Raw genomic sequence first — 27,355 nt, 5'->3', positions numbered from 1 at the left:
CCTGGGAGTGTGTAATGGGATCCTTCGTGGGGAGCTTAGTCAGTGTCAGACACCGGGAGTATGAGATGGGCGGTGTAGAGGGAGCTTCACTCCGTGTTGATTGCTTCTGTTCGATTCCCCATCCCTGTCTTGTTCGCAACCTTTGTCGATGCAGGTCAGATATCATACAGTGTATGAGCTTCCAATATCTTTTGTCGTATTTGTCTGCGGGGGCAAGGAGAGCACGCAGGAAGGCGGGGGTCAGGGGAGTGCGTGATTCTGGGGTATGAGGAAGTGGTGTGTCAGACTGACTGGGGGATGAGGAGTGAAGAGGTCCTGAAGACCAGACGCCACCAGACTGACATCCCTCAGCTGAGACGCTGCTGTACCAGTGTGAGGAGCTCAGACCCATTATTTCAGTTCACCGGGTGCTGGGGGGCAGCAGTAACCCCAGGTCACTGTTTCTCCTCTAAAGTCCGACAAGACAGGAAGTTACAGCTGTTTATTGATTTCATCAACAAATGTACAACGTGTGAGCTGCTGACGTGCGGGAATAAATAAGCTGCTCCCGACTCACTCACAGTCACACACAATTAACTGACCGGCGACAAGGAGTGACCGGTTGAATAATCAGTCCCGTTTCTCACCGTCACTCTGCATCGGGGAACCGATGATTACAAAATCACAATTCAGAGATCCCTGTAGATCCAGGGTCACTGCCGAAGTATTTGTCAATTTAACATCATTGTATCAGCCAGACAGCCGAAAGTACTGTCCTCAGCAAAGTAAACAAAAGGATTCTCTCCCCGGATAATCCCACCCCGGGATACTCGTGTCCTAGAATGAACCCGGCCACTGGGCTCTTCCTGACTGTGCAATTCTGCAGAGCCTAACTTGTGTGAGATCTCGAACTTGGTCATGCGTCAGAATCAGAGGCATTGGACAAGAGGAGGAAATACGTCACTGCAGGACAGCTTCAAAAGTCACAAAGCGCGAGACTAGAGCCCGTTCCGTTAGAATCATTAGGAATCAAACCTGGAGTGCGGGCATTAAAGAGGAGCTTGGGGAATCGGTGAAAATGTCACCATAAGTGTGGGGATGTTCACGCATTCAGATGTTCAAAGGATCACTATCAGTCCAGGTCTGTGATCCTGCACCGATCTTAGTTCCTTCTCCCCGGTCTCACTGAACCGATTCCCCACCAGTCTGAAACACATTGAAGAACAGAGATGAAATAAACAGTTTACACATCAGTGTCAGTAACAGGGGATGGGGATAATGTTTCAACATGCTCACAGACCAATACCCCTGATATTTTATCACATTGAACGTTAACACAAACACTCACCGGATCCACTCTAGATTTGGGAGGGTCAATATGAGGCGACAGAGAGCAGGTGCAGATCGGTCTGTGAGGGAGTTAATTCCCAGGTTCAGCTCCGTCAGTGATGGGTTTGTACTGAGTGCGGAGACAAGATGCTCGGCACCAGAATCTGTGAGGCCAACCTTCCTCAGCCTGCAGATAATGAGAGAGAGTGGGATTGAAAGACAGAGAGACAGGGTCGATACAAATCCCCAGTGTTTATCAGTAACACAATTACTGATCCCATTAATGTTCAGGGTCAGACACCCAGTGACTGTAAACACAATCTCCCACAGTCTGGTACTTACTCCAGTTTCTGTATTTTACACTCCGGGTTCCCCAGAGCCGCAGACACCAGTTTCACTCCTGAATCTCCCAGTTTATTATCACTCAGGTCCAGCTCCGTCAGTGATGGGTTTGTACTGAGAGCGGAGGCGAGATCCTCAGCACCAGAATCTGTGAGACCGACATCCCTCAACCTGGAGATGAGAGAGGCAAACAGTGAATAACACAGAGACACAGGAGACGGTACAAACACCTAGTGCTTATCAGTAACACAATTATTGATCACATTAATGTTCAGTGTCAGACACCCAGTGACTGTAAATAAAATCTCCACCAATCTGGTACTTACTCCAGTGTCTGTATTTTACACTCCAGTTTCCTCAGAGCCGCAGACACCAGTTTCACTCCTGAATCACGCAGTTCATTTTCACTGAGGTTCAGCTCCGTCAGTAATCGGTTTGTTCTGAGAGTCGAGACGAGATCCTCGGCACCAGAATCTGTGAGACCAACATGGTTCAGCCTGGAGATGAGAGAGAGTGAGGGTGAAGGACACAGAGAGACCGGAGACAGTACAAATCCCCAGTGTTTTTCAGTAACACAATTACTGATCACATTAATGTTCAGTGTCAGACACCCAGTGACGGTAAACACAATCTCCGACAGCCTGGTACTTACCACAATTGCTGTATTTTACACTCTGGGTTCCTCAGAGCTGCAGACACCAGTTTCACTCCAGAATCTCCCAGTTTATTTGCCCCAAGTCTAAAGCCAAACAGACAGATTGATGAAAAAAGTGATTCAAAAACCGTGAGTCTGAGAAAACCTCTCTCACTCGGATATTTCAGGAAACATTAAAATCTTCAGTAAATCACTGATTGGAGTTCCCATCACTGTCAATGTCCCTCACTGACCAGCTCCAGGGTATTCACCGAATGTCAGTAACTTAGTCTGTCGGTGTGACCCTGTAAACTCCACACATTCTGTCTCACTCCCAGACGGTGAAAAGAAGTGTTACTGACTTGAGAGCATTGGTAGGGTCAGGGCAGAAATGTGGGAGATATACCCACAGTGAGGAGGATTTGTGAATTATAAATTCACAAATTATAATTCCGATAGGAGATGTGGAAGAGTCACCACCTGAGGAAAAGGTATAGGAAGACAGAACATGCAGGTGGAAGGGGATGGGGAAGAGAGATCCAACAGGAGGAAGGAGAATGGGGAAGAGTCCAACATGATAGGATGATCCAGTAAAATATTGCACGGGAGGGGTGTGTCTGAACTGAGACCCAAATTTGGAAGGGGAGATGAGCCCATGGAGTCTGAGTATCTAGTAGTGAGTGATGGTGATAGTCACACATGGGGAAGGGCAGGGGAGGACAATCTCACAATGATATTTCTTTCCTTCTCACTGGGACAGTCTGCTGATGGTCTCTTGGCCCTCACCGGGAAGGGGGAGTGAATCTCAGACCCACTGCTGCAGTCAGTGTCGGTCTGGGTGTCAGTAACAGTGAGAAGGAATATTGTCAATGGACGTGTCACAGGCAGTGAGAAACATGGCCATTCCTGTGATTTACTACCATTAAACCAATGGCCATTGTCCACTGATCTGATAAAGTCTCCAACATCCCTTCACAAGGAACCACAGAACCCTCCGGTCCTTGGGAATTACTGACCTATACCCTGGTCATTTAACACAGTCTTTTATTACCTGATATCCTACAGTTTTACCCAAATCGTTTTACATTGAAACAGCACAATGGAACAGTTTCATAGTTCAGAGATACAAATCAAGTTACCTCAACTCCTGGCACTTGTGCAGCCCGGGTCCCAGCCGCTGGATTCCTTCACACTGAATGTGACAGTTCTCCACGTCAAGGTGTTTTATTGTATCACAGATTCCGATGACATGAGACAGGACTGCGCAGTCAATCGGAGTCAGTGTCATTTCACTGAATGAAAGTGTTTTCACAGATCCCAGTGCGGCCTGAGCCAGCCAGCGATTCTGAGACTCAAACAGGTAGTGCAATGTGTTCAGGAGGCTCTTTTTACCAGCTTCACTCCTCGTGTTTACACTCTGGCGTTTAACCTCCTCCTTCACCCAGTCAATCACCTGGCAGGTTGTTTCATGAGGAAATGGACCCAGAAACTCCTCCAGGCCCCGAGCTGTCATTGGGGAGGAGAGACCAGCAACAAAACGGAGAAATACCTCAAATCGCCCATCTGTCGTGTTCTGGGCTTCAGTGAGGAATTTCAGGATATCCCCAGGATGTGGATTCAGGAATTGTGCGACTGCAGCTACAAACTCTTGGATAGTGAGGTGTGGGAATGTGTACACCACACACGGGGGAGCATCCCCTCCTTCCAATAGCTCCATCAAGTGCCCGGACATGAACTGGGAAGGCTGAAGATTGTTCTTGATCAAATCTCCATCTGTAAACACAATCGTCCTATCATACACTCCTCTGAAGGCCATCTGACCAACCCTGAGTAACAGATCACGGGGGTTCTCAATCTCACGGCCGTGGTTTTTCAGGATGTTGTAAATATAGTAGGTGTACAGTTGGGTGATGGTCTTCGGAACTCGCTGCGGGTCCCTGACTCTTTGTGTGAAGAAGGGACCCAGTGTCAGAGCGAGGATCCAGCAGTAGGAGGGGTTGTAGCTCATGGTGTACAGGATCTCGTTCTCCTTCACATATTTGAAAACAGCTGCTGCCACCGTCTGATCTTCAAAATGTCTGATGAAATATTCCTTCCGTTTTTCATCAACCAATCCCAGGATTTCAGCCCAGACACTAATCTCTGCCTTTTCCAGTAAGGGTAATGCAGTGGTTCGGCTGGTCACCAGCACTGAACACCCTGGGAGCAGCTTACCCTGGATTAAACTGTACACAATGTCAGACACTTCACACCACCACTCGGGATCTGAGCACTGGTGGTGGCATTCTGTGTCTCTTCGATTGTCAGCAAAATGAATTGTGTGCTTAAATTCATCCAAACCATCGAATATAAACAGCAATCCCTCTGGGTTCTTCCAGACCTCTCTCAGGATGTTCCCAAAGTAAGGATACTGATCCAGAATCAGTTCCCTCAAGTTTATTCGACAATTAATGGTGTTTAAATCCCGGAATCTGAAACTGAAGACAAACTGGAATTGCTGATATATTTTCCCTGCGGCCCAGTCATAAACAATCTTTTGCACCATTGTTGTTTTCCCAATCCCAGGGATTCCGACCAATGCTGCAGAACTCCCAGATTTGGATTTAGTCTGGGAAAAGGTGCTCTGGAACAAGTGATCTATCCCGATTTTTTCCAGCTCTCCACTGAGATGCTTCAGTCTCCACTCCTCGTGGACTCTGCCTCTTGCCAGTAGCTCATGTTCCATCAGACTCCGATGTTGAACAGTAGAAATGACCGTGAGCTCAGCGTATCGATCAACCAGCTGGAAAACCTTCACCTTCTCCGTCATCAGGATCGTGTTCACTCTCAGTGTTTCAGTCTGTGCCCGCAGAGTCTCCTTGTGTATCTGTTGAACGTCTTTCATGGGAACAGAGAACATAGTCAAAAAGTTCAGTAGCTCAACTGACAAAGAATATTATAACTGCATTTCAAGATTCAGTGTTTGAGATTACATGAATTAATTCATTGCATCCATGGATATTAGGACATAAAGTAAAATGCTGTTCACAGACATCGGAACTTACAGCGATGTATGTCTTAGAAAAGATACAATACTGATATTGTGATACTAGTTACATGTGAAGGCGAACATTCCCCTGATATCCTATTGCAATCCTGACTGCACATCCAACACAACAACATCTCACACTATTTAACGCATTGTTTGCATCATTATCAGACGATGTTAATGTTCATCTGCTGTGGAAATATGGAGAGCAGGACACTGTGCATTTTGGTAAGTGTCCACTACTCTTGCATCAAAACAGGAGCAGAAATTGCGGGAAATACTCCGGTCGGGCAGCCTCTGTGGAGAGAGTCACAGTGATGTTTTGTAATGATAACCCAACGGAATGAGAAGAAAGAAAGCTGATAGTTTTCAATTTCAGTGATGGAGGAGGGGTGGAAAAGTGGAGATGAATCTCCATGAATGGGAGAGACCAGAAGCGTCTCAGTGATGGACGTCGTATTTGTCAGAGAGCTTAGTGAAGTGTTGGCAACTGGTGACGATCACTCTGTGAGGCGCTGTATTGTTGACAACAATAAATCGGTAAATTGCCATATTATTGGCACATGCACCGAGGTACAATAGACAACCTTTCTGCATGAGATGCAAATACATCATTTCATCATATCGGTGCAATGAGGCCATACAAGGAAAAAGAAAACAGAATAGCTCAGGGAAACAGTGTTTCAGTTGCTGAGAAAATGCAGAGCAGGCAGACAATAAGGTACAAGGCCAAAGGGTCATTGGCAGGTCAGATTTTAATTGAACTACGCTCCTAAACTGCAGAGATCCTCACCTAAAACTACTGTACTGTGCAAATGTCTGAGGTACAGACAAACACACATATATATATATATATATAAACCGCATAGACTCGGATATTTGCTACTAATGTGTAAAGGATGCAGACTGAAGCTGTCACTTTTAAACACCAATGCAAAGCCTTTATATTGAACCTTCATTTTGTCTTTTATTTCCTAGTTTGCACTTTATCCCATTGTAATGCACTATGAACTACATCGTCAGGGTAAGAATTGCTTTATTAATAGGTTATGATTTATTTTTTCTAAGCTCAAACTGGTTTTTCCTGAGGCGCAGGCAAGCCAAACACACTCATCTCTCAATTGATAGGAAATTCCGGACTACTCTAGTGGTGTTTAACATTGTTGCTTTCTGTGGATTTACATAAATATTTCTTTGTAGAACTAATTGTTTAATGTTATTATGTAGTGACTTTGGGATGATACCAGTTGCAGATATTACTATTGGGACAGCGTGCTGCACAGTCTTTCAGTTTATTTTGCTAATTCAGCAGATTTCTGGTGTTTTTCAGCAATTGATTTCTGTATGTCACGTGTGTTTGGAATGGTTATGTCTATTCAGTAAGTAAGTTCTTCTTGACTTTTTATCCTGGATACATTGTCCTCTCTGTAATGATGGATCAGCCATAGTGTAATTTGCAGGACTTTGATTCTAAAACTGAATCAGGTTTGTATTTATAGTAAGGTACTGTGTCTTTTAAGAATGTGCACTGTGAAGCAATATTTTGATGAATGATGCTTTCCACTGTAATTAATCAATGCTGCAGGATCTTGTAATGTGTTGGATTGTATCTCTTGTCTTTGTCTGAATTTATCATCTTCAATTTGTTGGTCTTTTGTTTTTGTATTTTAGATATTTTTGTGCTAACCAACTGTTCCCATGTTGCCATAAGAAATCCTTCTGTTTCTTTCTTTTCAAATCTTTTTATTAGTTTTTTGAAAAAAAAACAGAAGAAAAATATTGTTACAAGACATTTGAGAGTACATAATAGATTGATAAACATTCAAATATATATTGATCCATACATAGAATCTCTCAAACTCATATAATAATATAAATGATTAAGAAAACCCCCCCCCCAAAACAAAAACAAAAAAAACAACAACTAAATAGAAAAAGAAAACTAACCAACATGGGCAATCGCATAATGTTATATATATACAGTAGTGCCTATGACTCCCAACCTCCATCCACACAATTCAGGATAGTGACAATAAGGTTCAGGATCAGACCGTATAATTCATATGAAAATGCTGGATAAATGGTCTCCAAGTTTCCTCAAATTTAACTGAAGGATCGAAAACCACACTTCTAATTTTTTCTAAACTTAAACAGGAAATAGTTTGGGAAAACCACTGAGATACTGTTGGAGGATTGGCTTCTTTCCAATTCAGTAAAATGGATCTTCTAGCCATTAGTGTAATAAATGCAATCATTCGTTGGAATGAAGCGGATAAACACTTATTATCCATCATTGGTAGGCCAAAAATTGCAGTAAAAGGGTGTGGTTGGAATCCTTCTGTTTCTGGGATGAAACCTTCAATTAAGAGCCAGCCGTTCTTGTCAAAATCTAGTCTGCTCAAATCGTGGCGATATCTTCCATGGAAGGACATGCTCTTCCATTCGTTATCTTTTTAGAACCATAGAACCATAGAACATTCCAGCACCAAACAGGCCTTTTGGCCTTTCTTGGCTGTGCCAAACCATTTTTCTGCCTAGTCCCACTGACCTGAACCTGAACTATATTCCTCCATATACCTCTCATCCATGTACCTGTCCAAGTTTTTCTTAAATGTTAAAAGTGAGCCCGCATTTACCACTTCATCTGGCAGCTCATTCCTCACTCCCACCTCTCTCTGCGAGAAGAAGCACCTTCCCCAATGTTCCCTTTAAACTTTTCCTCCTTCACCCTTAACCCATGTCCTCTGTTTATTTTTCCTCCCCTAGCCTTAGTGGAAAAAGCCTGCTTGCATTCACTCATCTATACCCATCATAATTTTATACACCTCTATCAAATTTACCCTCATTCTCCTACGCTCCAGGGAATAAATTCCTAAACTAGTCAACTATTCTCTGTAGCTCAGTTTCTCAAGTCCCGGCAACATCCTGGTAAACCTTCTCTGCACTTGTTCAACCTTATTAATATCCTTCCTGTAATTAGGTGATCAACACTGCACACAATACTCCAATTTCGGTCTCACCAATGTCTTATACAACCTCACCATTACATTCCAACTCTTATACTCAATACTTTGATTTATAAAGGGCAATGTACCAAAAGCTCTCTTTACTACTCTTGTCTAGATGTGACGCCACTTTTAGGGAATTTTGTATCTGTATTCCTAGATCCCTCTGTTCTACTGGACTCCTCAGTGTTGAACCGCCCCTCTCTTTCGCCTCAGACCCTGATACTCTAACGTTTATCAGTCTGGCCAAGAGCTTAAATCATCATCCAAGCACCACTTCACTCACTTCGATACGGTCTGGGGGCGTAGACTCCGGTATCGTCCTGTACCCGACTTTTCAATTTCAACCCGGCACCCAGTGCCTTCCAAACATCTGATTCTGTCGCTTCAATACTCCGGGGAACTGTACCCAACATTTCCAACTCGGCCTGGTGCACAAGTCAATCGGACTTCGGGATTCTCCTGGCTCTCGGCCTCAGCCCTGCCGCATCAAATTGCCTCCAAGTCCAAAGGAAAGTTATAGGCTATTGCTTAACCTCAGTGCGTTCGAGTGCACATAATGTGTTCCTAAAACTTTTCATTCAGTCCCTCTTTTTTTCTTTGTAAGTTTTCCAGATCGGTAACAGGCCAACATATTGCACCAAAAGAATATTAATATAGGTATACCGAAAGCATTTATCACTTTGCTGCATTTTGACGATTGCATCGCAGATTTTCTTAAGCATTGAAGTAAATTCCAATTAAACATTTCCCTTTATTGCAGAATGAGGTATTTTCATTGTTTGTTGATATCGACAATCCTTATATATTTCATATTCATCCATCGGTTGCATTGTATTCTGCTGATGGCACAGGGGAAAAAGTGGTTCCTTGTGTGAATGTCCTCAAGCTCCAGTACCTCCTCCCCAACTGTAGCAATAAGAATTGGGCATGGCATGAGTGATGCGGTTCCTAACTGATGGATGTGCCTCTTTGGAGCATCGGGCTTTGAAGATGTAAAAAGACCCTAATGGTAGTTATATACAAACCCCCAAACAGTAAAAGGATGTGATTGACAAGTTACAGCGGGAGATAGAAAATGCATGCCAAAAGGACAATGTTACAATTGTCATGGGGGATTTCAATTTGCAGGTAGGATTGGTAGTCAGGATGTTGTGGGATTCCAAGAGGGGGAATCTCTTGAATTCCTGTGGTTGAGACCACTAGTGGATCAGCTATTTTGGATTGCATATTGTGCAATAGACTGGAATTGATTAGAGAGCATTAGGTAAAAAACCCTATCGGGGTAAGTGACTATAATATGATGGCATTCACCCTGAAATTTGAGAAGGAGAAGTGCAATATTACAGTGGAGTAAAGGAAATTATAGAGGCATGAGATAGGAGGTGTGCAGAATTGATTGGAAAATAACACTGGCAGGAATGACGGCAGAGCAGCAATGGCTGGAATTTCTGGAAGCAATTCAGAAGGCACATGATATATCCGTCCCATGGAGGAAGAAGTGTTCCAAAAACAAGAAGACACAACCGTGGCTAACAAAAGAAGTCAATCCCAAAGAGAGTGAGCATAACAGAACAAAAAACAGTGGGAAATTAGAGGAAGCTTTTACATATCAATAAATATCAACTAAAAATCATGAAGTTAAAGATGGAATATGACAGTAAGCTAGACAATTATATAAAAAGTCGATTCCAGAAGTTTCTTCAGATGCATAAAAGAGAAGAAAGAATGGATGTTGGACCGCTGGAAAATGAGGCTGAAGATGTACTAATGTGGAACAAGCAAATGGTGAACGATCTGAAAAAGTATTTTGCATCAATCTTCATGTGGAAGACATCAGCAGTATGGTGGAAGTTCCAGGTATTGACGGGTCATGAGTACCTGAAGTTACCATTACTAGAGAGAAGGTTCTTTGGAAGATGAACGATCTGAAGGTAGACAATGTTGGGATCAGGTAGGATGCTCAGAGATCTTGACACCTTTTTGAGGACAGGTGTGTGCCCCCTCATCTTAATCTTTGTGAAGTCCAATATCAATTCCCTTGTCCTACTGACATTGTGCTCAAGATTTTTGCTACAACACCACTCAACAAGCTGAAATGTTTCGCTCCTCTGCGCACTTCCATCACCATCTGAAACTCTGACAATAATAGTTGTGTCTTCAGCAACGTTAGAGATAGCACTAGAGCTGTCCCTAGCCACACAATTATGGATGCAGAGAGAAAAGAACAGTGGGATAAGCACTCATCATTAAGTTGCGCCAGTCTTGATTATCAGCCAAGTGGAGATATTATTTCCATTCCACACAGACAGTGGTCTTCTGGTGAGGAACTTAACGATTCATTTGCAGTGATATGTTCGGCAGCCCAGGTTCTGGAGCTTTTTGATCATACCTGTTCAAACGATCGTGTTATGTCTGACGTAAGTATTATTATCCTCCAGGTGATCCATGGCCGCGGAAAGAGCCAATGAAATCGCATCCGCTGCAGACAAATAGTGGTGATATGCAAATTACATTGGGTCTATGTCCTAGCTGAGGCAGGGGTTGATTCAAGCCATAGTCAACCTTTCAAAGTCCTTCATTGTGGAACTGAGTGCTGTGGGACAATAGTCATTAAGGCATCTCACCCTGTTCTTCTTGGGAATTGGTATGACTTCTCCCTATTAAAGCAGGTGGGAACTTACAATCGGAGCAATGAGAAGTTGAAAATACCATTGAATACACACGACAGTTAGTTGACACAGAATGTCAGAGCCCTACCAGGTACGGCATCGGGGCTGCTCCCTTGCAAGCACTTAACGTATTGAAAGACCTTCCAAAATCGGCTTCCGAGTCAGAGATCCCAGGGTCAGTGGATGCTGCAGAGACTCTCATTGCAGTAGTTGTATTCTCCTTTTCAATGCCTGCATAAAAGCTGTTAATCCCCACCGGGAGCGAAACATCTCCGCAATTCATTGTGTTTGCGCTTTGTGGGAAGTAATGGCCTGCAAGCACTGCCAGAGTTGACGTGCATCTAATTACGCCTCCAACCTCAATCAGAATGGTTATTTTGCTCTTGAGATAATCCTCCGTATGTCATACCTGGCCTTCTTGCGCAGTCCTGGATCACCAGACTTTAATGCACCGATATTGTCCTTCCCCAGACGTTTACAAATCTCTTGGTTCATGTACGGATTTTGATTCAGCTATGTATAATATATTCTGGTAGGCATAGACACATCCACACAGGTTTTTAGAGTCAGTAATAACTGGGGAGTATTCATTCAGATTTGAATAAAAATGCTGAACAGTCCAGTCTATGAACTCAAAGTTGTTTTGTAAGTGCTCCTGTGTCTCCTGTATCTAAACCTAATTGGTCCCCTCTACTGTTGCTGTGGTCTTCAATATCTATCCATAGATCAGACTTTCCAAATTACAGGTGTAGAATGGCACAGTAAGTGAGATGATTGTTGCATCACAGTGGTCCTATGTGTTACTCCTCTGGTTCCACAAGTGATATGTTGTTAATAACTATTTAGAGACTGTTTCACGCTAGCTCGGTTAAAATTCCCCAAGACGACGGGGAAAACATCAGGGTGTGCTGTTTATTGATGCCTGTCGCCCCGCTCAATAGAGACTGTTGGACTCGGGCCTGTGGTGGGCTATACCCCGCCACCAAGATGATGGCTGAAAACTCCCATGAGAGATAAAGTGGAGTATAGTTGTTCCCAAGATCTTCCAGGTTCAGAGAGCAGGACTGGAACAGAACTGCCATGTTTGTACACCACCAGCAGTGGATAATGAAGCATGCTCCTACTCCTCTGCCTTTGAAATATTCATCAGTCCCATCTTGATAGTAAATGTGATGTCCGCGATCTGTAAAACTGCATCTAGAGTGACGGGGATATCCAGGTCTCCCGAAAGCAGAAGAACACAACAATCCGGAATATCCCTCTGAACAACAATCATCCTCTGCAAACTTCGATTATATTTTCCAGAAACTGTATATCTGTCAGCAAAATAGCATATGCAAGTAAGAAACCTCTTCTCCGTAAACAAACTTTTAATCCAGCCCAGTTTCTGCTTTCTGCTTTCCGTAAAGGGGAAGCGCTCTAGCGTCTGGAGACCACCATACGATATTTATCAGCTTTGAGTAGCAATAGAGATTTTAACCACCTTAACATGATGTTGCTTGCTGCATTATTTAAGTGTTTAGTTGTGGATTCCAGCTCTGGAAATCTAACATGAGAATATTTGATTTATTTCCATCAGGGCTGCTTGCATGAGTGGCCTTCTTAATGGTACTACAAAATCTGTTGTATGTTCTGCACTTATCAAGACCAAAGGTGATGTTTCTATCTTTTCAAAATAGCTCTACTATTTGAATTAATTGTTTTACCTTTTATGGATGGAGAGTATAATTTTAATTCATCCATGTATCCATGTATAGAAGGTATGCCAAGGTATAATTTGTTTGTCTGTATGTTTCATTTTGCTAATTTGTTACCCTATCTTTATACAATTCAGTAAATTAGAGAGAAAATTTAAAACCAGGCAAAACCACCGTGGATTTAAAGAGTCGCACCGAGAAATATCTCGTTTTATTTATTGGTGGTTGTTCTTTTTTGATTGAGAATAGACAGAGCGATTGGAGCACGCCAATGCCTCATCATATATTGTGCGAATTTCGCAAGTGTTGGGTGTATTTGTGTACATTATGAACTTCTATTAACAATGAGTGTGGGGCAGAATCGAATGTTTTTGATAGTCAATGTAACAAAGTGAATGATTTTTTGCTTTTCCTGTTGGCTTGAATTGGCTATTCTCAGTTGTTCCTTACAGCTTTTCATACCCTTACTGCACACTTTCTGCTCTTCGCAAGTATACTGTGGTTACCTAAATGAGCGGTGATTAGTAGTGAGATGCATGATGTTACAATTTCATATTTAGTTTGTAAAACAATAGGAGGCTATTTTGATGGGTTATTTGTGATTTCTCCTTTAGGCAAAAGATCCATTTTATCTTATTATTCAAAAGTAATTATTATTATCTCACCTCTTTCAAATATGGACTTTTTTAATATTAAAGAGCAGATGTTTCTTCTGGATAACCCCACAGGAGGGGACGTCCTCCCCACTCCCCTCAGATGCACCCTAATAAAATGTCTGAGGATCTTATGTTTCACTGAAATCTAATCTTAAATGTCTAAACTCCAACAAGTATAAACTCAGTCTTCCTTCATAAATCATGTGAATAAAACTCCAGAATAGGTCATTTGCTCTGTTGTTTTATGCCAGTGGCTTACAACTCGCAGAATACGCCTTATTATATCTAAGAAACTTTATGAAATGTGTTGCTTTTTGGCACAGTAGAGCGCAGGACATAAAAACTAGTATAATTGACAATAAGAAATGAAAGAACTATATACCGCAAAGCAGGATTAGCAAGGTCATGTTCATGGACGGTTCAGAAGGAGAAGGAGCTGCTCCTGAATCAATTTGCATCAATTGCAAATCAGGGAAAGAAAACCCATCAACAACACGGACAATACAATCCGATGGAATCCAACACTCTGCAAGAAGTGTAATTTAAATAACACATGCATGAATCAATTGATCAGATGGTCAGTTTTTTTACAAGTGCTGCTGAAGGATTAGTGGTGCTGACGTTGCAAGAACCTCTCAGCTCTTCTTCAACAAAGCATCATATCACATTTATGGAGAAAAGAACTGAGACTTTGATTTACATTACATTTAAAACACTGAACCTCTTCAGGACTCATGCCAAGAGGTTCAGGAACAGTTATTATCCCTCAACAAATAATTCTTCAAACAGAGCGGAAACTAAACTTGCCCCATAGGATTGTTCCCACATCCTATGAATCTGCTTATATATTTATTATTATGTATTTCTTCTGTATTTGCAGTCTTTTGTATCTTGCAGACTGGTTGTCCAACCTGTTCGGTACAGTCCTTCACTGGTCCTATTATGGTTATTGTACTTATTGAGTAGGCCAGGAACAAAATGAAACTCTGGGTCGCATATGGTGACATATAAGTGGTGATAATAAACTTACTTTTTACTTTGATATTATTATATGTGTTGTAAATAAGAGCTCATCTTAACATAGAATGTGACCTTTTAATAGTCTTAGAAATGCAGAATTAAAGTTGTCCTTGATACTTTCAGGTTTATATATCTTCTGCCCAATGAAGAAGTGAAAGTATGTGAGTTGGATTAGGATCAAGCAGCAAGACAATCCCCTGCCCCTTCCGTGAGTTCCTCTGAAATTTACCTTTCAATTCATTGTACTCTTACTCTGAGATAACTAACCTAGATGTCCCGATTTTCAACTTTCTACGTAACTCCATAAAATCTCTCTTCAGGACCTAATCACATTTCCTACTTGTGTCATTTGTGCCAATTTGTTTCAAGACCTCTGGCTGCTTTAGAATGCTATGGATCCATTCTGAGACATCCATGACACTGACACCTGGGAAGCAACATACCATCTGTGTATCTCTATCGTGCCCACAGAACCTCGTCGCTTATCCTCTGACTATGGAATTTCCTATCACCACTGCCGTCCTATTCACCTCTCGTATCTTCTAAGCCACAACACCAGACTTAGTCCCAGAAACCCTGTGACTGCAGCTCTCCCCTGGTTAGACATTCTCTTCAACAGTATCTAAAGTGGTATACTTATTATAGAGGGAAACGGCCACAAGTATACTCTGCACTGATTGTGCATTTCTTTTCCTTCTCCTGACAGTCACCCAGCTCCCTGTCTCTTGCCCCCTCCCTGCAGCTCCTATCTATCACCTCCTCATTCTCCCGTATGAGCAAAAGGTCCTTGAGCTGCTACTCCAGTGCTGTAGCTGGGTGCACCTGCTGCTGTTGTGGTTGTCCAGGAGACTGGAGGTCTCCAAGAACTCGTACATCTCAGCACAGTACAAAAGACTGCCCCTGGAGGTACTCTCACTCCACACTCCACTCCTATGCCCTAACAGATAAGGAATGAAGAATTAAGAACAAAAACGGAATCTTACCAGATACTTCCCATAGCCCAAGCCTGACGAGCCAAAACTACATCACACTCTGACCCACTCACAGCAATGATGGCCTGAGGAATGATCGCTTCACTTGCCCTTGCATTATTTTGAATGATTAAGAAAGACAGATAACGTATAAAGAAGTGACCCATGACTGGGAATGTCATCACTCACCTATCAGTTGAGTGGGTAATTCAGATAACCCTCGGGCGATGTTAATGTATTCCTCTGGATCAGGGTCTGTTTAATTCAAAGAAAAACGTCCTTGAAAACAGAACTAAAATAATTTAAACTGTTTATTTCAATGTGCCTTTGTGTTCAGTGCGTGGTTTTAACATACCTCGTTCCTGTATTTCCCTCAGTATTCTGTCCAACTTCGGTAACTCAGTCCTCCACATCACAAAGGATTCCCACATCGCCCTCCGGGCCTGGGAGCCTTTGCCCATCACCAAACTGAGGAAGAGTCTGGAACTCTCTGTCCGGTTTCCCTTCTCTGTCAGTTCAGTGACTTTCTACAAAAGGAAAACAATGAATTTATTGTGGAGCAGATAGAAAATCATAAAGAGTTTTCACATGATCCTGTCAGCTCCTGTTGCTTTAATAAGAATTGAATAAATTTAAGAATTTATGTCTGACATGTTAGATGTTTTCTTCTGGCACAACAACTGCTGATATAAAACCTACATCACATATTTAGCCATAGGTTTGAGGATTAGTGCAGCAAAGACTTCTATGAATGTTACTTTTCATCCAAAGAAAAAATTTCCAGGGACATTCCTGATGGGGTCTGCATTAACACAATTATGTGGAAACAAAGCAGAGTAAACCAGCATGTAACAACAAAAGCAAAAGAGAGGGGGGACTGAGGGAGCAAAAAAAAATGGATTTTGGGACCGAATCTCAGACACATCAGGAGAAAATTGAATTCTCAGAAGCTGCAATGCAGGTAATCAGAACAGCCACATTCAGATTAACAGGCATTCAGCATGGCCTGGAACAGATACGGGTGGGAATCATATCTGAAAATGCATGTTAAATAACTGCCATTACAAACCAACTGTTGACTCTTCATCCCTATTTGTCCGTTGAGGAGTAACAGTTTATAACTGCTGATGAAGATAAATCATGCAGCCATGAGTGGGGATCTCCAGGATGAATTCCCGGTGCTGATGAAGGAACGGTGAGATTTCCCAAAGTCAGGTTGAGCTGAGACTTGAAGTGGATGCGCCAGGTGGCAGTGAGCAACATTTCCACTGCCTAGCTGTGGTTTGATGGATTTGCAGGTTTGGGAGATGCAATCAGTGCTGCTGAACTTCTGCACAAACTGCAGGCAGTTCCTGACGGAGCAAAAGGATACATAATATTCATTAACTTGATGCCAGAACCATCTACCCCGCGTGATGCTCAGCTTCAGCTGTTGCAGGGGTAACATGCCGAGGCAAATGCCGGCGGCACCATCGCACTCCTAACTCACATCTTCAAAGTAATGAAAGGATTCACTTAAACGAGAGACATGCAGCCCCTGTCCTGCCCTTACAGTCATGTTTTGTGTGGCATCCATGACATGAATTGAATGAATTGACTTTACCACTTACCTCCTTAATATATTAGAGGAGTAAAAATCTTTGCGTTACGTATCCATCTAAATGTGCAATGTGTAGCTTGAAGTAATTGATAATAAGTAGCAACACACACCAAATGCTGGTGGAACGCAGCAGGACAGGCAGCATCTATAGGGAGAAGCGCTGGCGATGTTTCGGGTCGAGACTCTTAGTCCTGCCAAAGGGTCTGGACCCGAACGTTGACTGTTCTCCCTATAGATGCTCCCTGGCCTGCTGCATTCCACCAGCATTTTGTGTGTGTTGCTTGAATTTCCAGCATCTGCAGATTTTCTGGTGTTTGTCATCATGTACAACATATGTACAACAGTCAATATAACATAGAAATACAGTTGTGTCAGCATGAAAAAATACAAGATTGCACTTAATCAGGATATCAGGAGGACCAAAATAAGGCACGAGGTTCTTTGAGCAGACAAGGTGATTCCGAATATCAAGGGATTCCTCATACATGTTAAGAGCAAAAGGATTGCAGGGGTCAAAATTGGTCCTCTGGAATATCAAAATGGTAATTCATGCATGGAACCAAAGGAGATGGGGGAGATTTTAAATGTATTCTTTGCACTTATATATACTCAGGAGATGGACAAAGTATTTTGAAGTGAGGCCAAACTGCATCAACTTCATAAGATCTATACACATTATAGATAAGGTGTCTGCTATTTTGAGGTGAATCAGGGTGGATAAATCCCGAAGGCCTGACTAGGTGTTGCTTGCGGGAGGCAAGTGTGCACATTGCCACGGCCCGGGCAGAGATAATAAAATCATCCTTAGCGATAGCAGAAGAAGCAAAGGATTACAGGATAATCAAAGTTGGAGGGAGGAGAAGATGGTGGCGTGACGCAGCGTGCGTGGTCTCTCCGGTGAACGATATCTGTTATTTGTTAAGTAGGTTACCGTGCACAATTCTGATTTGATGGAGACAGACGTGAGAGCGTGGAGGAACATCTGGAGAAACTTCTGAAATGCCCGCTTCACTGCTGCTGCTACTGTGCGGTCCGGAATCTCCGGAGGAGAAGGCCTCTGAGACCTCGGCTTTGCTTGTTTCGGCGGCCGGGACGAGGTCGAAGGCCCTCGGCAGAGGATGGCACTTGGGAGGCTGTATCAGAGGGGCTGGTCGGAGGCTCGATGTTTTCGGACAGACTCAGAGTCTGCTGGGGTCGGGTGCTTCCAATGCATCAGTTGTTGGTGCCTGGAGGTTTATAGCAGGGAGAGTTTCTCCCTTTCTGCTGCCTGATATCGGGACTATTGGAGTCGATCGGGACTTGAGACTTTTTTTTAACGGTGCCCATGGTCTGCTTTTATCAAATTATGGTATTGCTTTGCATTGCTGTAGCTATATGTTATAATTATGTGGTTTTGTCAGTGTGAGTCTTTGTTTTGTCTGTTTTTTTGTGGTATCACTCTGGAGGAACATTGTATCATTTCTTAATATGTGCATGCATTTCTAAATGACAATAAACGAGGACTGAGTGTCCTCATAACCTAAAAAAAAAAGTTGTTCTGCTGTTTCAGAAAGTATCTAAAAATAACCCAGGGAATTATAGGTTGATGAGCCTGACACCAGTCGTGGGAAAGTTACTGGAAGGTATTCCAAGGGATGGAATATATTGGTACTTAGATAGACGTGGAGTGATTGGGAATAGTCAGCATGGCTTCATGTGTGGCAGGTCATGTCTAACGAATAGAAACATAGTAAACATACAGCACAATACAGGCCCTTCGGCCCACAAAGCTGTGCCGAACATGTCCCCACCTTAGAACTACCTAGGCTTTACCTATAACACTCTATTTTTCTAAGCTCCATGTAGTCATCCAGGAGTTTCTTAAGGGACCCTATCGCTTCCGCCTCCCCCAAAGCCGCTGGCAGCCCATCCCACACACTCACCACTGTCTGTGTAAAACAAAAACTTACCTGACATCTCTGTACCTACTTCCAAGCACCTTAAAACTATGCCCTCTCGTGCTAGCCATTTCAGCCCTGGGGAAAAGCCTTTGACTACTCACATGATCAAAGCTTCTCATTATCGTGTACATCCCTATCAGGTCACCTCTCATTCTCAATCACTCAAAGAGAAACGGCCGAGTTCACTCAACCTATTCTCTTAAGACATTCTCCCCAATCCAGGCAGCGTCCTTGTAAACCTTCTCTGCACCCTTTCTATGGATTCCACATACCTCGCATAGTGAGGCGAACAGAATTGAGCACAGTACTCCAAGTGGGGTCTGACCAGGGTCCTGTAAAGCTGCAGGATTAACTCTCAGCTCTTAAAATCAATTTGAAGATCAATGCACTGTATGCCTTCACAGAGGCACAGATCGGACCCCAAGATCCCTCTGATCCGTCACACTGCCAGGAGTCTTATCCTTAAAGCTATATTTTGCCATCATTATTGACCTACCAAAATGAACCAGCTCACACTTATCTGGGTTGAACTCCATCTGCCACTTTTCAGCCCAGTTTTGCATCCTATCAATGTCCTGTGTAACCTCTGACAGCCCTGCACACTATTCACAAAACTCCCAACCTTTGTGTCATCAGCAAACCTACTAACCCATCCCTCCACTTCCTATTCCAGGTCATTTATAAAAAATCACGAAGTGTAGGGTTCTTAGAAAAAAAAACCAGATAGATTTTTTCAAGCAAGTTACCCAGAAAGTTGCTGAAGGCAAGACATGGATGTTGTCTACATGAACTTTAGCAATGCGCATGACAAGGTCCCACATAGGAGGTCGGTCAAGGAAGTTCAGTCACTCAGCATTCAAGATGTGTTAATAAAATGGATAAGATTTTGGCTTCATGGGGGAAGCCAGAGAGTGGTAGCAGATATTTGCCTCTCTGACCGGAGACCTGTGACGAGTGGAGTGCCGCAGTGATTGGTACTGGGTCTGTTATTGTTTGCAGACAATATCAATGATCTGTGTAATAACGCAGTTAACTGGTTCTGCAGATTTTGCGGAGGACACAAAGACTGGTACTACAGTGGACACCGAGGAACACTAGAGCTTTCAGTGGCATCTGGACCAGCCAGAAACATGGGCTGAGTAATGGCAGACGGAATTTAATGCAGACAATTGTGGTGTTGCACTTTGTAAGGACCAGCCAGGGTAAGTCTTGCACACTGAATGGCCAGGCACTGAAGAGTGTGGTAGAAGAAAGGGATCTGGAAATAGAGGTACTTAAATCATTGAAAGAGGCGGCACAGGTAGATAGTTCGTAAATCATCTTTTGGTCTCTGGCCTTCATAAATCAAAATATTGATTACAGAGTTGGGATGCCATATTGAGGTTGTATAAGACGCCGGTGAGGCCTAATTTGGAGGACTGTGTGCAGTTTAGGTCACCTATCTGCAGGAATGATGCAAATAAGATTGAAGGTGCATAGGGAAAGTTGACCAAGATATTACTGGGACTGGAGGGCATGAATTATAAGGAAATACTAAATGAATTCGCTCAGAATACTTTGGAGCATAGAGGACTGAGGGGAGATTTGATAGATGTTTACAGATACGATAAACGCAAGCAGGCTTTTACCACTAACGTTCAGTTAGACTACGACTAGAGGTCATGGGTTAAAACAAAATGTTCAAGGGGAACACGAGGAGGTACCTTTTCACTCAGATGGTCGTGAAAGTGTGGAACAAGCGGTCAATGAAAGTGGAGCAAGCCAGGTGGATCTCGACGTTTAAGGGAAGTTTCGATATGGATATGGATGGTAGTGGTATGGAGGGCTGTGGTCTGTTTGGAGGTTGATGGGAGTAGGCAGTTTAAATGGTTCGGCATGATATAGCTGGTGCAGTACTTCTCTATGACTCTTTGAATGGTCAGCCACCCATTTGTTTGGGAACTCAGATGGACAGCAGAGCAGGTGTGATTGGCAGCTTTCCCTCCCTCCTTCCCTCACTGACTGCAGTGAAGCCAGTGGGTCAACTGAATTTGACTGACAGCCCTGACGAGATGAGGATTGAATTGTAGTCTGAATGCCTTTCCAACAGTCCAGATATACAGCCACTGTTCTTAAACCCCACTGATAAATACCGGTGCGAGAGGAAAATGTGACACTGAAACTGTAGTTCCCAACGCTCCACAACTTACCAGGTTTTACAGCTGAGGCCAGATCTTCTGCAGACAATTCAGGGATCTCGTTGGCCATGTAGAAATGTTAGAACATGTCGGAGATTAATTTTGATCACTTTTCCCTCTGATACCAGTGACGATACATTAAATAGACTCACCCCATGTTCCTGTGCAGTGAAATGCCCCTCCCGTCTCAACATCCAACTGAGTCCTTCAACACCTTCTTCTATCGCTTGTTTCAGTCTGACCCTGTAGAATTTTGTCAGTTGGTATAGTCGATATTCAGCCCCCTCTGCCGGGATGTCAGAGATTGTAGACTCTGAGTCTGCGAATATAAAAAGGAGCAAGTGGGCACCAACCCAAATATGCCTCTTCTCCACCGCTTTTACAGCACTCACATCATGTCTCGAAACTCCTGCCTTCAGCTACAAACACAGAATTTCTCCCAAACTCCAACACTAGCCTTTAAGCCAACCCAACAACGCTCTGGGAGTTACTTTACCAGAAGGACTACATTTGCGAGAAATCAACCTCCCCACGCCACCCCCTCATTCGGTTCAATTTAGGATGGGCAATAAATGATGGGGCTGCCAATGCTATTCACTTCCCAGAGATACTCTATCCATCCAGGTGTCCCTTAATTCTCATACTGGAAATGCACTCTTCATTTGTACAGCTCCATATTTTCTAATACACATTTCCAGTAGTGGGGTAACAGGTGCACCACTACATCACATGTACCAGTCCCACACATTTCCCCTCCCCTCTGACCTACCCTCCAATAAGACCTTACATTTACCCTCCCTATTGGAAGACAGCAAATGTCACATCACTTTTTGAAAAAAGGATGTAGCAAAAGACGGGGGAACAGGTGGATGTCGTATACTTGGATTTCCAGAAGGCGTTCGATAAGTTGCCGTACAAGAGACTTAAGAATAAAATATGGATGCATGGAGTCGGAGGAAGTGTATTGGCATGGATAGTGGATTGGTTAACAAATAGAAGGCAGAGAGTTGGTATAAATGGGTGTTTCTCCGGTCAGCAGTCTGTGTTGAGTGCGGTGCTGCAGGGGTTGGTGCTGGGCCCGCAGATGTTTACCATTCACATTGATGTTTTGAAAGAGTGGACTGAGTGTAGCGTAGCAAAATTTGCTGATGACACAAAACTGAGTGGAAAAGCAAATTGTACAGAGGATGTGGAGAGTCTGCAGAGGGATATAGATAGGTTAAGAGAGTAGGTCAATGTCTGGCAGATGGAATATAACAATGCTGAATGCAATATCATCCACTTTGGAAGGAATAATAGAAGAACAGATATTATTTAAATGTTGAAAGATTACAGCATGCTGTTGTGCAAAAGGACTTGGGAGTGCTTGTTCATGAATCGCAAAAAGTTGGCTTGCAGGTACAACAGGTTATTGAGAAAGCAAACAGAATGTTGGTCTTCATTGCTAGAGGGATTGAATTCAAGAACAGGGAGCTCATGCTACAACTATACAGGGTACTGGTGAGGCCGCACCTGGAGTACTGCGTGCAGTTCTGCTCTCCATACTTGAGGAAGGATATACTGGCTTTGGAGGCAGTGCAGAGGAGGTTCTCCAGGTTGATTCCAGAAATGAAGGGGTTAATCTATGAGGAGAGATTGAGTTGCCTGGGACTATATTCTGGAATTCAGGAGAATGAGAGGGGATCTTATAGGAACATACAAAAATTTGAAAGGGATAGATAAGACAGAAGTAGGAAAGTTGTTTCCATTTGTCGGTGAGCCTAGAACTAGGGGACATTGCCTTAAGATTCAGGGGAGAAGATTTAGGAAAGAGATGAGGAGAAACTTTTTTCCCAAAGAGTGGTGAATCAGTGGAATTCTCTGCCCAGGGAAGCAGTTGAGGCTTCCTCACTAAATATATTTAAGATACAGTTAGATAGATTTTTACATAGTAAGGGAATTAAGTGTTCATGGGAAAACGCTGGTTGATGGAACTGAGTTTACAGACAGATCAGCCATGATCTAATAGAATGTCGGGGCAGGCTCGATGGGCTGGATGGCCTTACCCTGTTCCTATTTCTTATGCTCTTATGTTTTTATGTTCTCCTCCCTGCCGCATTCTGCGAACACATCACCCTCATATTTCACTCACCCGCTCCTTGTTGGGGATTTGACAATTCCGTCTTTAATGAGCTTCCAAGATCACAGACAGTGACCCCACTTGTGCTGGTTCCAGAGTACGGATCAGTGTCCCTGATACCTCTGTGTCTGGGCTGATTTTGTTCGGCTTTCTCTGCGGCCGGACTGCATCCGCCTGGGACACCGCTCTCAATCCGAAGCTGCTTTGGTACCTTGCTTCCCGTGTCCTGATTATCTTCCATCGATGCATTGCCTGGGAAGAATCTCTTGACTGCTGTCCAGAACCATTTCCCACCTGAAATAAATGATGAATTGCAGGTTATACTGGAGTGATTTGGAGCTGAGCAGAACAAGGATTCACAATGGGTGGGTACAACTGAGCCGAAACTCTGGCTGACCAGATTTGGATTGGGACTGAGCTGGTGAACGTGAACTGCACTTCCTACTAGTTACTGATTCTGATAAGCCGGTGACAGGACACATGCACTCCCAGAAAAAGAACAGGATAGACACAGTAATACTGATCACTAACTTGGTGCTGATGACCAGGGAATCTAAAGGGAACAGCGTCAGGTGATACCGGGAAATATTACTGAGTGTATTTTCCACAAGCAGAAAAATCCCTGGGTTACACGCTGTCCAATCGCCTGTGTCACACACAGATGAGTCACTGGATTACAGACTGTTCTATCCGTTTGATCACACATACTTCATTCACTGTGCAACAAACTGTCCACACCACTGGGTGAAAAACAACTATTTGCTATGCATCTCCTGCTCTCTTTAACTTTACAAAATGAACCTATTCTTTGGTGTACTTTTCACGTTCATCTCAGACCCCTTGTAAATTTACATAACCCCCTTCACTGTCCGTTCTACCACCAATATTGCTGACACCTGCAAACTTCCGAACAACATTAACAACTTTACCTACCTAATCTTTAAAATAAGGAGCAAACAGTAGACCTTGTGCCCATCCACACTACAGGTCATAAGCCTCCAAACTGAATAGCCCGCCATTATTAACCTTCGTATTCCTTCCTCCTAGTCAGTTTTGTATCCAGATGGCTGGCTTGCCCGCAAGAAAATAACCTCAGTATTTTTTGTGGTGTCTATATGTACACTGATAATAAATTCAATTAACTTCGAACCCCGAAGTTTCCAGGTATACAATGTGTGGAGTCGACAGAATGTTTACCTTTATTAGCTGCAGCGCAGAATACAGGCACAGGGAGATCTTGTGACAAGGCTATAAACTGTTGGTTGAATCAGTTGGAATAGTGTGTGCGTTTCTGGTAACAACACTACAGGAAGGATGTATTAATACCGGAGAGTTTGCAAATTGAACATTTCAATTACAAGAGATTGGATTGGATGAGCACATTTTCTGATTCAGAGTCTCAGCTCAGACTTAGATTATTCATTTCCCTCCATAGTTGCTACCTGACCTGCTGAGTTCCTCCATCATTGTATGTGTATGTGTTACCCGCTCTAGATCCCACCTTGAAATGCAGTGGGATTCATTTTATTCCGACACACCGATAACATTACATTGACCCGATTCTTTTTTTTTGATTCAATGTTTGTCTCCTGCTGTTTTATTTTTCCTGTGACATTTCAGCATTCAAACTCCCTTTTTTTTGAGAAACCAAATTCACCATTTGTCCACAGCGCACACATTCATTGGGGTAGTAAAACACTGAAACAAACCACAAGTATATCTACATATCTACAGTAAGTCGTCTCCTGATCCTTTGCCATTCCCAACGCTGGCAATGTTCTCGGCTCGGCTACAAAAAATACATTTCGTAAACTCCCCTCATCTCCTTTCCGCAGCAGCCAAGAAAACCCGGAGGGTGTTGATAGCTGCCTTTCCAAAACATGAAATGCTGTGTTATCACACAATTTCTGAAATTGCGGAAAAGTTCCTATCAGCTGGCATTGAGTTTTATTAATGAAAGTTGGAGATGTCTCACACATCAGTACCTCTCTAGAGGCAAAACAGACCCTGACTCTTGACTTTTACATAACCTACAAACCTGCTGTTGCATTCCTGTTTCACTCACCACCACCTAATTCAGAACCTCCTGGTTCTTTCACAGAAGAGAAGCTTTGCATGGCGAGCGGAGTGATTTCACCATTACCGGTGACAGGTCCCTGCGCTGCACCTGTTACGTTGATCAATTACTCAAGGCCGCAATACCAGTAGGATCAATGGCCCTTTTGGATGAAACCTTAACATCTGTGCAAGTTTCTTCATCTAAAATCTTGTGCAGTAACAGGACGGAAGTTTAATTATAAAGTTCCCAGTGAACATACCTGTAGCCATTCTGATTCTGACTGAAGATTGCTAATTGTCGTCGACTTGTTTACACTATGTTTCCGGTGCGGGGAAGCCCCACCTGCTGGTGATGCTGTGAATTACACAACAAGCAAACAGTGAGTCAGAGTATGATTGAAAATATGACAACAGGTCCATCCCCTGTATCAGAGCAGCAGTTGGATTAGGGGCCAACCCGTCCCCGTTTCTATCAACTTTTGTAAGTCTGTCCAGTGATATCTGACGCTTCCTATTGATACAGTCACAGATCAACAGAGCACTGATACAAACCCTTCTGCCCAATGAGACAATGCCAACCACAGTGCCCACCAAGATGGACCCAATTTCCTATGATGGATCCATTTCTCTCCTGGCTTCCGCACTCCATCTACACATCCCAACTGCTTCTGTAATTAGACAATTGTGCCTGCCTCATCCACTTCCCCTGGCAGTTCCCTTCACATAATCACCAAACTCTTGCATGAAACCATTGTTGGTTTTGCAATCTATTTACCACTCCTGCCAACTTAGATCACCTATAAGTTACGGCAATCTTCACTGTCAGCACAGTCTACTAATTTTATGTCATCCGTGAACTTACTGGTCAAGCCTTCTGCACTCGCATTCAAATCACTGCACACAAAATAACGAATTTTAAAAGTTCATAGCCTGTAGCCCTGGCGGCACACCACTTGTTACCCACCTTCATCACGAGGAGAAAACTTCAATCACTATACTTTGCTTGCTACTTTATGCTAAAGTTAAATCCATCTAACTTGCTCTTTCTGTTGTCCGCATGAAGGGCCTAAACTTTCAGACCAAGCTGCCATGTGGGATCTTATCAAAGATTTTGCTGAAGTCTAATACAGAACATCCATGGGAAAATATCTTCGAATTTTCACCTCTGCTTAATGTCTGGTTCACAGGTTCTGACAATGCAATTAGTAGAAAAGTACTTGATGACGTCAGGGTGCGTAAATATAAAGCATTGGTTGTCATTTGCTTGTGAGGACTGAATGAACTGTGGTGCTTGTACATTGTGTTACAAAAAGGTTTGCTATCAGCAGAGGCTTCTATGTCGATATACTCGAGTGTAAGTAAATATTGCAGCTTGCAACAACCAGAGCGGTCAATGACATGTTACTGTAGCTCATGGTAATTCCATATTTCTGCAATCACCACAGCGCAAAGCATTTATGGTATAAATCGTTATCACATTTTGAGATGATTATGCGGTAACACAGACAAGCAAGGAAGCATCGGAACCGAGCACAAGTTACCATCGGAAGATGCAAGATTTGAAATGAGCAAACACTGAGGGAATGTGAGTGGTTTTAAAGAGCTGGGCTGCTGAAAGCACATTACCAGACCTGAAGTGATTGCAACTGGGTCTGGCAGTGGCATAACTGGTACTTCTGGGCACAATCAGTCTTACTCCAACTATTTTTTACCTTCCATTGTACCGGTATATAATATCTAAAGGACCAGTGTTTCAATGGTACTCACCGAACTCTCTCCTGACTGAATCAGTGGCAAATCTAAGTCAGATGGGTTCTCTCCAGTTGATACTCTCAATCCTCAGGTTCGTTCACTTGTTACTGTTCGCTTGTCTTCAGTCATGGTTTGCTTCCAGATGTGGGCATTTCTACTAATAAATCTCTCACCGCAGGTCTAACTTTAATTAGAGAGATAATAAAGCATGTTAACAATATAAAGGAGAACAAAACATTTGTGCTCAATATCCTGAAAGCAAAACTCACTGAAATTTAAACATTAAAGACAAATTTAACAACCTCAGTGAATAAATCTGTAATTGTCCCTCACACATCACAGAACCTGAGATGAAGGAGTCATCGTTCAGTCATGG

At 43.1% G+C, this 27,355-nt stretch overlaps 1 protein-coding gene across 1 annotated transcript; it reads right to left on the bottom strand.

The window, feature by feature from the left end:
* Positions 1-482: 482 nt before the first annotated feature.
* LOC140724167 (NACHT, LRR and PYD domains-containing protein 3-like) lies at positions 483-27,147 on the bottom strand. The gene is made up of 13 exons (XM_073038652.1): positions 26,995-27,147; positions 25,488-25,582; positions 23,182-23,463; positions 21,203-21,369; positions 15,689-15,860; positions 15,523-15,588; positions 4,969-5,161; positions 3,424-4,110; positions 2,303-2,389; positions 1,977-2,147; positions 1,651-1,821; positions 1,328-1,495; positions 483-1,185 (listed from the first exon to the last, which is right to left on the bottom strand). Exons 2-13 carry the CDS (start codon positions 25,495-25,497, stop codon positions 1,098-1,100), a joined length of 2,262 nt encoding a protein of 753 aa, XP_072894753.1. The 5' UTR covers positions 25,498-25,582; positions 26,995-27,147; the 3' UTR covers positions 483-1,097.
* Between the last annotated feature and the right edge of the window lie 208 nt (positions 27,148-27,355).

Source organism: Hemitrygon akajei, unplaced genomic scaffold (assembly GCF_048418815.1).
Source record: "Hemitrygon akajei unplaced genomic scaffold, sHemAka1.3 Scf000168, whole genome shotgun sequence".
NCBI classification, from domain to species: Eukaryota; Metazoa; Chordata; class Chondrichthyes; order Myliobatiformes; family Dasyatidae; genus Hemitrygon; species Hemitrygon akajei.
This window is presented reverse-complemented; position numbering and strand designations above follow the sequence as displayed.

What these genes read in the sequence shown, in the direction of transcription:
- LOC140724167 (XM_073038652.1), bottom strand. An exon ending in GAGGGAAATACAGGAACGAG is followed by an intron (nt 15,589 to 15,688) that starts GTATGTTAAAAC and finishes TGAATTAAACAG; the next exon opens with ACCCTGATCCAGAGGAATAC. An exon ending in CCAAATCTAGAGTGGATCCG is followed by an intron (nt 1,186 to 1,327) that starts GTGAGTGTTTGT and finishes AATGTGTTTCAG; the next exon opens with ACTGGTGGGGAATCGGTTCA.